This window comes from Acinonyx jubatus, chromosome B2 (genome assembly GCF_027475565.1).
Source record: "Acinonyx jubatus isolate Ajub_Pintada_27869175 chromosome B2, VMU_Ajub_asm_v1.0, whole genome shotgun sequence".
NCBI lineage: Eukaryota > Metazoa > Chordata > Mammalia > Carnivora > Felidae > Acinonyx > Acinonyx jubatus.
This window is the reverse complement of record NC_069385.1, coordinates 42494037-42509615: the sequence shown is the minus strand read 5'-3', so window position 1 is coordinate 42509615 and position 15579 is coordinate 42494037. Positions and strand designations below refer to the sequence as shown.

At 33.9% G+C, this 15579-nt stretch overlaps 1 protein-coding gene across 5 annotated transcripts in view; it reads right to left on the bottom strand.

Moving 5' to 3' along the window:
• Positions 1-5687: 5687 nt before the first annotated feature.
• Positions 5688-15579, bottom strand: part of TBC1D32 (TBC1 domain family member 32) — a 206004-nt gene continuing 196112 nt past the window's right edge. For all 5 annotated transcript variants that reach the window (XM_015068263.3, XM_027056995.2, XM_053222325.1 and 2 more), the window contains one exon: positions 5688-14035. In XM_015068263.3, coding sequence (XP_014923749.1) covers positions 13916-14035 — 120 coding nt within the window. In that variant the 3' untranslated portion in view covers positions 5688-13915. The remainder of the gene's footprint in view (positions 14036-15579) is intronic.

Genomic DNA, 15579 nt, shown 5'->3' with positions numbered 1-15579 from the left:
AACTATTTTAACATCACCTTTTTTTTTTACTCTTGGAGAGCAATCAGGTATAATATTATGAACATAAAGTTATTAGACTGGCTTATTCACATGAAGATAAATCACCTTTCTTTTTAGTCATACCATATTATTTTGACCTCAAACCCCTCATTGCCTTCCTTTGCCTCATGTATCTTAATTTTTTCATCATGTTCTAAAGGTTAAGACTTGTCAAGCAAAACTGATCTGATCATTCTTAGTGGTTTCATACCAGTCAAAATGGGAATTTTTATGATTTAAAAAGTTGCAAGAATTTCTATAATAGTGAAACTTGAGTCAAAAAAATAAGAGTTGATGCTGTGACTTTTGTGTTTTTTAAAATTTTTTAGCTCCACTGCTAAAGTCTTGTTTTTTTTTTTCTTTTTCATGTTTTTTTTCCCATACACATCAGTATCCCTGCACCCTCCACAGCATTCATACTAACAATCTCATTTCTATCTCACTATATTTTTCTTTGGGCTTCTGTAACAGTTTATACACACACATGCGCGTGCGCACACACACACACACACATTTTGTTTAACAAAAAAAAATAGTCTCATACACATATTTTTGTGTATCTTGTTTTTTGCATTCAAAAGTACTTCATGAAAATCCTTCAGGTTAGCTGATAGAGCTCTAAGTCATTGGCTTTAATGGCACATATGTGGAGGTATCATGATTTAGTCACCCCTTTTGTTATAGATGGGCATCTGTATTGTTTCCAGTTTTTCATCATTAAAAACAATGCTACATAAATATCCTCAAACCAATATCTTTCATATGGGTGCCTTTATTTCTGTGGTAGTTACCTCATAAGAGAAGGATTGCTGGGTCTTAAGGTATATGGATTTTTAATTTTAATAGATCTTGCCAGAGTGCTTTCAAACACTGTTTCTCTGCCAACTACACATAAAAGTATTGCTCTAGAAGGTCTGACTTCTTTTAAAATATAAAATTTTAAATTTCTATCCTAATAAATTTCAAATGTTCGATACTTTAAAAGGATGAATTATTGTTGATAACTAATATTGCTTTTCATTAAACACTGTTCAATACAATTTTTTATGAACCCAAGCACTATAGTTTCTCAATTTTCCAACCTTATCTGCACTAGCAATGTTGCCATCAAATTAAAAACAACAAAGAAACCTAAACAGATGGCCTTTCCTACTATTTTCCTGGATACTTAATACCCTTAAAACTCAATTTACTGACAAGGTTACTGTAATGGTTTCAATTCTTGCTTTTGCAGTGTTCAAGTAAAGAATTAGCTCTCCTCCCTCTCTGTGCTAAAAATAGTTTCACTGTTGATTAGGGATTTTGTTTAAACTGAAATTAAAGAGAATAGGAATAAGATAAAATGAAGCTACATAATAATATCTCAGTCATAATGGATTCTCAGTATAAGGAATTTGAATAGGCAGCAGTTTTTCACTGTTGTCCATATTCAAAGGCAAACTGTTTTAAGACAGTCTTTCTCAATTAATACCTGGTTATCATTTTTGAAGTGTTGAATACATACTAAATACTGAATAATTATGATTATAGGCCAGATTCAAAAATAGTTCAGACTTGTTTCAGTGATATATCTGTAGGAAAAAGTAGGTCAAAACTATTGTATTCTCACAAACTATCTTAAAAGAATGTTTTATTTATACTGAAAGGTATATGTCTGTTTATACAGTAGTTTAAGTTTCCACTGACAACACAATAAACATATCATCTCCATCAATATTTCACATTACTTATAATTCTCACCAAGAGTCCTTTTAATGAGAAACACAAAGGCAATTCATATTTAGTGCCTTGTATGGCCATAGCCCTTGCTGATTTATAATCACATTTAATAAGTTTTGTTTTTTAACATGGCAGTGGATATGGGTAGGAGATCATCTGAATTAAGCTTCAGTAACATGGCACAAAATATTAGAACCAAAGCTTAGACTACGATGATCCCAAGAATTTAGTTGGTTAGTACTTTTATTTTACACCAGAAGAAATGAGACCCACAAACATTCAGATGCTACGATGACATGGTTAGTCATTCATGGTACTGAGACTGAAATATACACTATTAACAATTCTGTCCCAGTGTTCTTGACTGCACCATGTAATATGATTAAATTTGAAAGAGATTAAAGTTAGGTAAAGCTCTACACTGTAGAATATAGAACAGGGGTATCAGAAAGGATCAAAGCAGTTGGTTCCCTAAGGAAATGGGCAAATGATGGAGAAGCGATACTATAACACACTTCCTAAGCAACAGCTTTCCCAGGGCCAATGTCCATACAGCCTTTAAAAGCAGCATTAAACCCATTGTCAAGATCCCCTCACAAGTGAAAACAATGGAATTTAAATAAAAGCTAGAACAAACAATCCTAAAATGTATATGGAACCACAAAAGACCCCAAATAGCCAAAGTAATGTTGAAAAAGAAAACCAAAGTGGGAGGCATCACTATCCCGGACTTTAGCCTCTACTACAAAGCTATAATCATCAAGACAGTATGGTATTGGCACAAAAACAGACTACAGACCAATGGAAAAGAATAGAGAACCCAGAATTGGACCCCAAATGTATGGCCAATTAATCTTTCACAAAAGCAGGAAAAGAGTACCCAAAGGAAAAAAAGACTCTTTAGCAAATGGTGCTGGAAGAACTGGACCGCAACATGCAGAAAATGGAACTGGACCACTTTTTTATACCATACACAAAAATAAACTCAGAATGGAGGAAAGACCTAAATGTGAGACAGGAAACCATCAATACTCTAGAGGAGAAAACAGGCAACAACCTCTTTGACCTCAGCTACAGCAACTTCTTACTCAACACGTCTTTGAAGGCAAGTGAAATAAAAGCAAAAATGAACTCTTGGGACCTCATCAAGATAAAAACCTTCCGCACTGCAAAGGAAACAATCAACCAAACCAACAGGCAACCAAAGGAATGGGAGAAGATATTTGCAAATGACAAATTGTTAGCATCCAAAACCTATAAAGGACTTGCCAAACTCAACACCTGAAAAACAAATAATCCAGTGACAAATGGGCAGAAGATATGAACAGATGTTTTTCCAAAGAAGACATCCAGATGGCTAACAGACACATGAAAAGATGCTCAACATCACTCATCATCAGGGAAATACAAATCAAAACCACACTGAGATACCACCTCACTCTGGTCAGAGTGGCTAGAATTAACAACTCAGGAAACAACAGATGTTGGTGAGGAAGTGGAGAAACGTGAAACCTCTTGCACTGTTGGTGGGAATGCAAACTGGTACAGCCACTCTGGAAAACACTGTGGACTTTCCTCAAAAAATTAAAACTAGAACTACCCTACAACCCAGCAACAACATTACAAGGAATTCATCCAAAGGATTCAGGAATGCTGATTCATAGGGGCACATGTACCCCAGCGTTTCTAGCAGTGCTTTCAATAACCAAATCATGAAAAGAGCCCAAATGTCCATCAACTGATGAATGGATAAAGAAGATGTGGTTTATATATACAAGGAATACTACTCAGCAATGAGAAATAATGAAATCCTGTCATTTGCAACAATGTGGGTGGAATTGGAGGGTATTATGCTAAGTGAAATAAGTCAGAGAAAGACAAGTATCATATGTTTTCATTCATCTGCGGAACTTGAGAAACTTAAAAGAAGACCGGGGGGAAGGGAAGGGGAAAAAATAGTTTCAAACAGAGAGGGAGGCAAACCCATAAGAGACTCTTAAACACAGAGAACTGAGGGTTAATGGTGGATGATGGTGGGGGGGGGGGATGGGTGATGGGCACTGAGGAGGGCACTTGTTGGGATGAGCACTGGGTGTTGTATAGAAGCGATGAATCATGGGAATCTACCCCTGAAACCAAGGGCACACTGTATACAATGTATGTTAGCTAATTTGGCAATTAATTATATTAAAAAAAATCAACATAAATAAAGTAAAAAAAAAAATACAACAGTATGGATGGTAGACTTTCAAGGTTATATCCTTTCATCTGCTTTCTATGGCTGTGTTATCACAGTCAAGAGGATTCTGTACAGTGCTTTATTTTAGCTTTCCTCTCATTAAGGACTCATAAACTTAATTACTTAATATTCCTTAAGAAACACAGCTTGAAATAATTACTTCATTAGAAAAATTTAGCAGTGTTCATTCTCTCTTGAATAGATTCTTGTTTTAGAGTTGCTGAAGGTTTTATTTGTCCTTTTATTCTGAATGCAAACCTCTTCACCTTCACGTCTCTTGTAGAATTGCATTTCAAATACCATTTAAGGAGAAATTAAAAAAATCCTACTCTAAGTCATTTTCAAGGATGCCCATTATTAGCATAAATCACAGCTTAAAATGTTCTAGAGATAGTACCAATTGGTAAATAACTATAAGATATATGGTAAATTATAGAAGAAAGAATAGAAAAATATGATTTTAAAGAAATTGTTTTCAGCATAGCATTTCAGGCATAATGTATTAATATATTTAATAAAATTTGTTGAATAAAAGGTGATTGCTAAGCTAGAAATTCTTTAAAGTCTTTAAAGAGAATTTGAAATAAAGCAAGTTAGACTTAAATTAGTTACCAGAATATTCAAAGATATTTGTCTTAAGTTTCAAGATTAATTAGTAGATCATGTTCCTCTTCTGTTGAAATTCTTCAGTATTACTCATAACCTGCAGGAGAAAATGTGAGTTGTTTGGCCAGTCAAGTTTATCTTCCAGTATTTTCCCTTAAACAAAACCTCCACGCTAGCCACAAGGTTTTATAAGACTCCTTCATTGCTTCTTATTAATATTTATTTATTTATTTAGAGAGAGAGCGCATGCATGAGCAGGGGAGGGGCAGAGAAAGAGGGAGAAGCAGAATCCCAAGAAGGCTCTGTGCTGACAGCACGGGGCTTGAACTCATGAACCGTGAGATCCTGACCTGAGCCGAATCAAGAGTCAGACACTAACTGACTAAGCCACCCAGGGCCCCTCATTCATTGCTTCTTATAGTCGTAGTCTGCTCAGGCTATTCTCAATATGTCCTTTGCTGCTCCTGCTGCTGTTTTGCTTTATTCCTATTGTTCTGGATGAAAATCCTGCTTTCTCTATGGTCACTCAGCTCAAGGTAGTATGTCCTTCCTCTGAATTTTACTATCACAATTGCTCTCAAAACTGTTCACGGTTTACAAAATATGTACTTGTATGCTCATCTTTTCTTGTATAAGTTTTATCACTCTATCATAAGCTCTTTGAGGGTAGAAATTCTCATATTTGGTGTCTTAACAGAATAGACTCTTAAATACTTGGTACCAGCTTAAAATTTTTTTCACTATCAAGTGATCATATATATATATGTTAGGCAAATAAATATGATTTCTATGTGCATGTTTGAGTTTAAATATTGATATTTATGAATTATATATATAATTGATAAATTATATATATATCTATATATATATAGATGTTAAGAGATTATATTTGAGTGGTACAGTTGTTGCAAAGATGAAATGTGCATACAAGTACTTTATAAACAATAATCACTATATAAAAGTAGACAGTATTTTTGATAGTTTTCCTTGGAGTTATTCTTTCAATGATATTAGGTGTATTCTGTGTACGCAGCTAGAACTCTACTCAGTGACTTCTATTTCCTCTATGTTTGTTTTCTGTTTGTTTGTTTTGTTTTTGTTTTCTGCACTTAGCTCTTTCAAGAGAATTGGGGTTTCTGAAATTCTAATGAGCCAAGGCTGAGATACTGCTCAAGTGTCTGAGCCTTGATTCACCTTTCTTCCTCAAGGTGGGGATGTAGCCTTAAGATGAACATTTGGTCAAGGACCAGCAGAACCAAAGTCTGTAAACATTTCTTTAACCAGGGGAACATGAATAGTTTGAGCATGCTCTTTCTGAATGATGAGTTTCAAGAATAAAATACTGGTAACAAATAAAAATTGATCTTTTTTTGAATCATACACCACACTGCAGATTCCCTGGAAGATAAGCTTCCCTTGTTATTGACTTAGGGGCCAGGAGAACCTTGCACCTAATGCTAAATAAGCAGCCATCTGCTCCTGTTCAAAATGGCCTCTTTGCTTCTGCTAATATTTTACATCCTTGGCTAAATAAGCCAGAAATTTAATCTAATCTTATCTTACCTATGTGTGTATTAGTGTTGTCTTCCTTTCAACTTGAACATTCAAGTGCCTTTGCTCATTTCTATTAATTTTCTAGTCAGCAGGTTTTATGTTTATTGTATACAATAGCTTGGGAATACTTTCCAATGTACAGATCACTCTAAGTGTCAAAATTTAAGGTAGAATTAGGTTATATATGCTAAAAATTATCATATAGAATAATATACAAAATATATAACTGTGACCAAATTTGAGCTCACTGATGAGATTGGTACCCTAATGGGTATCTTCAGATGTCCCGGTCTTCATCTAGAGAAACAAGCTTTCCTTGATAGTACACATATCTGCTAGTCAAATGATACCTATTGTGTCCAACAGTGTTACTAATTGCTAAACATATCAATTAAGTGCATGATAAAATCTCTTAATTGAATTAGTGCTAGACAATATACTTAGATTCTCAATATGAGATCTAATAAAATACTATGAAATTAGGAACATGCCTATCGAGGCACATCAAAAATTATTCAGAAAGGGGGACAGAAATGGGAAAACTTCACAGGGTACTTAATGCTATATATAAGCAGCCACATGATTTCAGTCATGTAATGCAAGACTGATTTCTTCCTCAGCTCACAGTCCAATGTGGGTTGGTAGGGAGGTTTTGCTTTTCACAAATTCAAGCATCCAGGCTCCAGGGACACCAGGAAAGAGAACAGAAAGCTCATTGGTAAGGCACATCTACTACTTTATGCCTTGGCCTGCTCACTTATCATTAGTTAAGCTGATTAAATGCCCTGCAATATACTTAGCCAAGGAAGAGGAAACATTGTTGAACATTAACCAGTCTCTGCTGTGCCCATAATCCATTCTAATACTTTTTTCAGGCCAAAATAATTTCATGATAGTAAGCAAAATATTAATTTGAAAAATATGCTCTTACGAAAGTTAAAAGAAAATGTAGGCAGTTATGTTGACATAACATGGAGATCATTTAACCAAAAAAGCAAAGCATTTTGATTTCCATTATCTGATGATTTCTAATGAAACTGTAGTTAATTATATTTGATGTTGTGAGAGAAGGGATTTTAGAGATGCTTTTAAAAAGATGAACTTTAGCATTTTAAGAAAAGGCTAAATATAAATGTGTTATTTAACAAAGAACAAATGATACTTATTCTCATAGCAGATCAAAGCCATCTAAACCCTGGATTAGATAAGATTTTAACAGCCAACATTTTAATAACTGTCTCCCCCAATGTATCTCAAATGCACTCTATTAGCAAACATGACAGTCCAATTATTTCCATGGTGCTTAGCAATTCATGGTGGCCTATTGCCAACAGTAGAATATGGAGCGGGAAACATGCCAAGGAAGTTAACTGATTTTAAAGGCTAAAATATTGCTAGTGCTGAAAATGCAAGGTTTATGTGAGGCTAACTGCCCTGACCCTGTTTAAACTCATTAGATAAGTAGGTGCCAATGTATTTACTTAAGTAATAACTCTTAATATTCTACTGAAAAAAACAGGTAAGTCAGTTTTGCTACAAAGAACATATTGGTAAAATTTTGTCACATAGAACCTTTTATTTATCACTCGAGAATGTAAAACAATTCAAAAATATATTGCTAACCTATTATACATTGATCTGTCTATATCACAAAATCTAAAGTATGAAAAAGTTCACCTGTCAAAACAGGAAGGAAAAATGAGGAAACTGAATCAACTACAAAAATATGTCTAATATTGGATTGTACAGTATTTTTCTATAATTTTATAACCAGTAAGGAAACCATAAAATAGGAAAATATAATCTGTTACTCTTGGAAAAGTCTGAATCAAAGAGAAATTATAACCACACCTGAGTGTCTGATCCACAGTAGGAATTTAATAAAGATATACTGAGTGACTGAATAAATGAATGAATGAATGAATGAATGAATAATGCAGTTGAAAGAGGTCTGAATTTGGAAGTCACAATGGCTAGGTTCCATGCTATGCAATCACCAGTTAGCCTAACAAGAACAAATACTAATAGCTATAATTTATTGAAGTCTTGCTAAGGAGTTGTTAAAAACATGCATTAGATCATAATCCTATGACATAGCTACTACTATTATGCTCATTTTACCAAGAAGTAAAGTGAAGTACAGAGGAATTAAATAACTTGATAACAGAGCCAGGATCTAAATTCAGACAGTGTGCCTGCTGAGTTCTCAATTTTATCCACTGCATTATATTTCTCCTCTATATGATCTAGGGATCCCCTCTCTACTTTGAGTCATAGCTTCATTGGTGAATTAAAGGTTTTGGATTAGATGTCCTCTAGCATCTTCTGTATATCTAGAGAGTTTACTCCAAAGTGGATTTGGACTCATATATGTAATTAGTACTCTAAGCCAGAGTTGGCAAAAATTTCCTATAAAGGGCTAGATAATAAATATTTTAAGTTTTGTGGACCACACATACTGTCACAGCTATTCAACTCTACCACTGTAAAAAAGCAATAGACAATACACAAAAAAAATGAGCAGTGTTCCAGTAAAACTTTAACAGAAAGAGGGTATAGTTTTTTGGCCCATGTCTAAACCATCATATATAATAAAGAAATAGTGAGGACAGTTTTAACAAGAATAATTTAGAAATATTCAGCATCATTGTGCTAGGAGACATCCTGACATATAAGATGTTCAAGTCTTCTGCCATCATAACTACATCATTTAGGACATATGACTATCTGATGGTTTTTAGAAAGACAGACTATACAGATCCAAACACCAAATTTACCTGTCAGTTTTTATAAATAAAAGCATACATGGTATATTTAAAAAAGATATTTCCAAATAATGGTTAGATTTCTAGACTATGTCACACAAGCCTATCAGATGCATATTATAGCCAAAATAATACCAGTATGCAATGATACACTCACACATGCATTCACACACACACAGAAGGAAAACTTACACATTTTAGTTATAATCATTGCTAAATAGAATTTAGTAAACTATTATTTTCATTAAAAATACATTCCATAGCAAACAGTAAGTAGAAAAAATATTTGTACCAAGAATATGTTATTTCCTCCTTGCTTTACCTATTAAAAGAGCTGAGGGGGAAATGTTGTCTAAGGTTTCAAAATATGTTCCTTCTGTATCACTGTGATAATTCAAAACAACTATGATATTTCATTCAGCAAATAATCTGATATTCTGCTCTTGTGCCTAGCACTAGGCCAGAATTTCTGAGAGAGAAGAATTAACCTTTGCCCCTTTTTGAAACAAACTTAATTTTGGGGAGATGACATTGCCAAACAAAAGTGTTTACTACTGATACATTTGTTGAATGATATGCTGGCATTAAATAATCAGAGTTAAAATAAACAATTCAAAATAATAAGAAATAGCATGTAAGACTATGTAATTATTTACAAGAGGATGGTTAAGAAATCTTTTATAATTTAAGAGGAATGCTTTGGATTAGAGTGACTTAGTAAAGTTTTGTGGTTTATTGATTGTAGTAAGGTTCTTATACTAAAGACAAAGTGATGTAGGGGCGTCTGGGTGGCTCAGCCGGTTGAGTTTCCAACTCTTGATTTTGGCTCATGTCATGATCCTAGGGTCACATGCTCAGATGTGCTGCACATGTGCTGACAGTGCAGAGCCTGCTTGGGATTCTCTCTCTCCCTCTTTCTCTGCTCCTCACCTGCTCATGCACATGTTCTCTCTCTCTCAAAATAAATAAACATTTAAAAAGAATAGATATTTTGAAGAGCTATGTACCTATTAGAGAAATTAAACATTTTGTAAAAACTCCTATCACAAAGAAAATTTTAGGCTTCCCTGGGAAGTTCTACCAAACACTGAAGGAGAAAATATAATATCGTCTATATACAAGCTACTAGAAAATAGATGAACACTTCTCATTTTATGAAGCTAGTATTACGATGATAGCAAAATCAGAAGACAAAAACTATAGACCAATGTCCCTTAAGAACACAGACATAAAAATTCCTAATAAAATTTTGGCAAATCAAATCTGACAATACATAAAAATGATAAAATATTATGACCAAGTAGAGTTGATCTTAGGAATGCAAGGTTGGTTTAACATTAGAAAATATTGACAAGTTACCATATCAACAGACCAAAAAAGGGGGAAACTCAAAGATTACTTTCATATAAAATATTTGATAAAATTATTTTCTAACAGAAATTCTATTCCTGTAACTCTCAGTAAAATAGGAATAGAAAGGATCTTCCTCAGCTTGTTTAAGGCATCCACAAGTAACCTATAGTTGCTAATGTTGAAACTCTTCCATTAAAATGATTTGTCAATTTCTCTTTGCAGTATTTTTTTTAATGTTTATTTATTTTTGAGAGAGAGACAGCAGGGGACGGGCAGAGAGAGGGAGACAGAATCTGAAGCATACTCCAGGCTCTGAGCTGTCAGCACAGAGCCCGACACGGGGCTCTAACTCACAGACTGTGAAATCATGACTTGAGCCGAAGCCGGACGCTTAACCGATGGAGCCACCCAGGCACCCCTGCAGTATTTATCTTTTGAAAAACAGATTTATTGACATGAAATTTATAATAAAATTCATAAATTTCAAAGTACTTTAAAAATATAGTCATGTAGCTATTACTACAATCATGACATAGAGGCCCCTCTGCTCTATGCAGAAAATCCCCTTTCTTCCTACCCACCCCCAGCCCTGGGCCTCTGGAAACCACTAACATCCTGTCACTATAGAGATGCCTTTTCTACCATTTCATACACATGGAATCCTACATGTAACCTTTCGTGTGCATCAGTAGGTGGATACTCTTCAAGGCTGAGTTGTGTTCCATTTTATGGAATGAACTATACTTTATTCACCAGTGGAGGTCTGAGTTGTTTCCAGTTTGGGACTATGATGAATAAAAGCTATATTATTCATGCATGCCTTTGTATGGACACACCTTTTCTTTGGAGGAATACCGAAAAGGAATATTGCTGAGTCACATAGTTAAGTGTGTGCTTAACTTCATTTAAAAAAGAAAAAGAAAACAAAACCCCCAAACTTCCAAATGGCTGTTGCAGTTTTTATTCCTATGAGAAATTCAGCATGTTTTTCTTTTTCTACTGCATCATTTCCACCCACATATAAAAATGCTTCCATTTCCCATCTTAAAAAAGTCTTTTGACCCCCCGGCCTCCTCCATATTCTCTTTCCCTGCTCAGCAGTGCTCCTGGAAGGACCAGTCTCCAGTCTTTCCTCTCAGCATCATTTAAACCCACTCCAAACAAACCTCACTACTCCATCAAAACTGCTTATCAAAGTCACCAAATCCAGAGGTCATTTCTTACTTATCTTTAAAAGTGCATTTTCAGCTTAAAATTATTCATCTCTCCATAAAGACTGTGGACTCTGAGTAGAGGTGCTGTTAGTTCATTTATCCTATCCTGAATATTAAAAATATTTCATTGGGGCACCTGGGTGTCTCAATCAGTTAAGCATCTGACTTCGGCTCAAGTCTTGATCTCATGCTTCTTGAGCTTGAGCCCTGAGTTGGGCTCTGTGCTGACAGCTTGGAGCCTAGGGCCTGCTTCAGATTCTGTTTCTCCTTGTCCCTTTGCTGCTTCCCCGCTCACGGTCTCTCTCTCTCTCTCTCAAAAACAAATGTTAAAAAAAAAATTAAAAATATTTCATTATACTCGCAACCCTCAACATGTGTATTCAATGAATAACCGAAGGAATTTCTTTAATATCTTGGAACTGGAAAATCAAACTAGAACCCACAATTTAATAATCACAAATTTGGGTAGAATTTTGTTTAGATTAATTTCTGAGATTTATTTTACCATCACAGATTCCTCAGAAGCCTGTGTATCATAAGGAGGCATAACTACAGAGATGAAATGTTGGAAACAGATATTCAAAGATTTATATATGAACACTTACATTTTTCACAAATTTGTTTTCATTGTATGATAAAATATAGTTTCTTAATATGAATCTTGTAAGTGTACAAGGTACCTGTTCACAAAGGAGAAATAAAGTTTGTCCTAAGGACTTATACTTTAAATAATTAAAAAGGGACAAGGCAGGGCAGTATTTATTTCTATTCTAAAGAATATTGTTAAACTAATAGGTACAAAAATAATTTACAATGGTAGCTACACATACTAACATATTTTACATTTTATTTCACTGAATTGGTAGGTCATTGTTCATAAGACATTTCTTTAACAAATGAAAACAAAAGTTTTCCAGTTGGAACTGAGTTCACCTTTCTAAAATGTAACTGTAATTATCAAGATCTTCAGTTTCCAATCAAAATCACCAATGAATATTATACAACTAAGTCATAATTCCTTCTCCATTTGTATTTCTAATTACCATGTAAGAATTTTTTAAAAAAGAAATAAAGCTGCAATTTCTTAGTATCAGTAACAGTAACTCAGGAACAGAGTGGGTAGAAATGAAACCATAAACATTCTGTGAAACAGTTTCTCAAAATTAACTTTGAAAGCAGACAAAGCTTGGTATTTTGGGTAACCTAGAACTCTCTTACTTAACTCCTATCAACCACAGCTAAAGGGAGTAATATGTCAAGTTAACTTGTTCAATTTTCTTTTCTCAACTTTTTCAATGCCCTTTAGGAACACCATTACTGAGCAGCTATTGTTAGCATTTACAGCATAAAAACTAGTTCTGGAAGGTTGATAATGCAATATCCTAAATATCATAAAACTGAAAACTGTACAGTGCCGGTTGTTTCATGATACAAAAGGAAAAATGATTTGTGGATGAGCCATTTTCGGTTTAAAAAAAAAAGCTTGAGAATAGTCTTAATGGTTGATTTATATTTAAATATAACCAATGCAAACAAAATGACTACTACCTATAATTTTAAAAAAACTTGTTAAAATCGCTAACTGAAAAATACTTTTGTGTATTCTTTCATATAATAAATGTGACAATTAGAGGAAAATAGACCTTTCCATATTGTATTAATAATCTCATTGGAGCAAAGCCTTCCATTTAAATAAAACATCGTGTTAGTCATTGAAAATAATTTAGAAATTATTCTCCTTAATGTTATGTTCAGTACAAATAAAATTTATCACTAAAAAAATGCGTAACAAATGCTTATCAGTATGAAATAACCAATCTATCTTTTAAATGAACCATGTAGAGACATCTCACATGAAAAATTATAACTTGATATAGGTATCACAAGCAATTCCCAAAAACACAATTATGTCTGAGGACAATAGTTTTCTTAGCATTTGCCATGATTAATATCATTTATTTCCCCCACATGTTAAATAAATAGTTGTGGCTTTGTCTATTTTTCCTTTATATGTGAAGACAAGATATCAAGAAAACAACTGTCTTCCTTGTTTCTATGGACTCTCTCTGGCTAGTCAAACAATTATTTATAATATTGCCACTTCATTTAAAACTCATTGGAAAAAATATTTTAATCTTCTGGTGAAGGAAGAGATGTAGGTTGGGACTAGCTTTTAAATACAAAGAACTAGAAGTAAATTAGATCTGACTCTAAAATCACCTTGCAAAACAAAAAACTTACAAAAAAGAATTTACTTCATGTGACAAACTGAGCTATATCTACTTGAATATATTATTATATTCAAAAAGTCTCAGCATTGATTCACAATATACATATTCACAAAGCATATGCTGTCATAGACACAGAAAACGATTGTTTCCTTTAAACAGAAATAAAACGTGGCATTCAACTGTCTTTGCCACCATCTATGTGCTCTGCACTCTAACATTGCGCATGTCCCTCAGCACCACTGGTCGGTAGTTTTGTTCCAAAATCTCCATGTATTCAAAGTAATCACTCACTCGAAACCCATGCAGTGCTTCTTCCTGTCAAAAAATACAGAGAGAAGTTAATTCTCATGCGTAAAGAAACACATTCTAAGTTAATGAATTTAAATAGTTGACTTTTTTTAAAGCTACAGACAGGGTTTTATGTTGCTAGTAAATTGTAATTGCTTTTTATGTAGTAGGCTGTGTATGTATGTGTATGAAAGAAATCATGTCCCTATGAAACAAGGTTGTCTGTGTTTAAAACCAAATATGCTTTACAGCTAAGAAAATATAAGATAAACTCTTAGTTAATGAAATCTTCCCAGTATTTTGGATAGTTTCAATTACAGAATGATTGTTCACATTTTTAGTTAGTAAAGACTCTAAAGCTTATCAAAGGATACTATAATGTCGTAAGAAATATCTTGTTCTACAGCTATGAAGGTTCATAAAACCTTCAATAGTCTGTAACTCATAATGTTGGTACTATGCATGTCTATGCTAATTCTGAATTTAATGGTTAGTGTCCCAAATGAGGCACTCAAGAATAAATTAAAACAATATGAATATTAATTTAGAATCTTAGAGACTTTTAGAGAATTGTGTCTATTTCTTTTAGCATTTCCAAATACTAGCTGTGCAGTAGCTACCCTTCAAAATAAAACAAAAATTCTGAAGAAAAATCATACCTGATTCAATGTAATAAGTATCATGTTCAGAATTTTGGAGATTATTTTAAAAACTGGACAATTCATGCCTTCCTATACATTACAGTTTAAAGGTAAAAGTTACTAACAAAAACCAAAAGCAATTTAAAACGAGTAAGAGATAATATATTATCATATACCAGAAATTGTGTTACAGACAGTTTACAGATGAGACACATGAATGTATAACACCTAGAAAAACATCACATATGCAGTTTTCAATAAGAATGCTTGTAAAGGCCTCCCTCAGATGTCACTGCTCACTCCTAAGTAATAGTTCACAGCTTACAAATAACTTGGGAGAAGTTATACTAATTTTACCATGCATCACCTAAAATATGGGCAATCTGGAGGAATAGCTGGTACATTAAAAATTTATTACTTATCTACACGTCTGGTGTTATATCTTTTTTTTTAATGTTTTATTTATTTTTTGAGAGAGAGAGAAAGAGTGAATGAGCTGGGGAGGGGCAGGGAGAGGGAGGGGTACAGAGAATCCAAATCGGGCTCTGTGCTGACAGGCTGAAAGCAGCAAGCCCGACGCAGGGCTCAAACTCACGAACCGTGAGATCATGACCTGAGCCAAAGTCAGCTGCTCCATCATCCAATGTGCCACCCAGGTGCCCCCAACGTCTAATGTTATATATAAAAGAACTAAATGATGTTAAGTTGTATGCAAAGCTTTACACCATTAAGGCTAGAATTAATACCTTCCAACATAAAAATCTGAACTCTATTCAATTAACACAAATAACTGTAATGTTATCTATTCTCTTATTTCTTCATTAACTCATTCATTCTCATTGTATGTAAAGTTCTTGGTAATATCTTGAAGACACAAAGATGTCTGCAGGTCCCTGTCCTAAAACATTAACAGCTGAGGTGTATATTGTC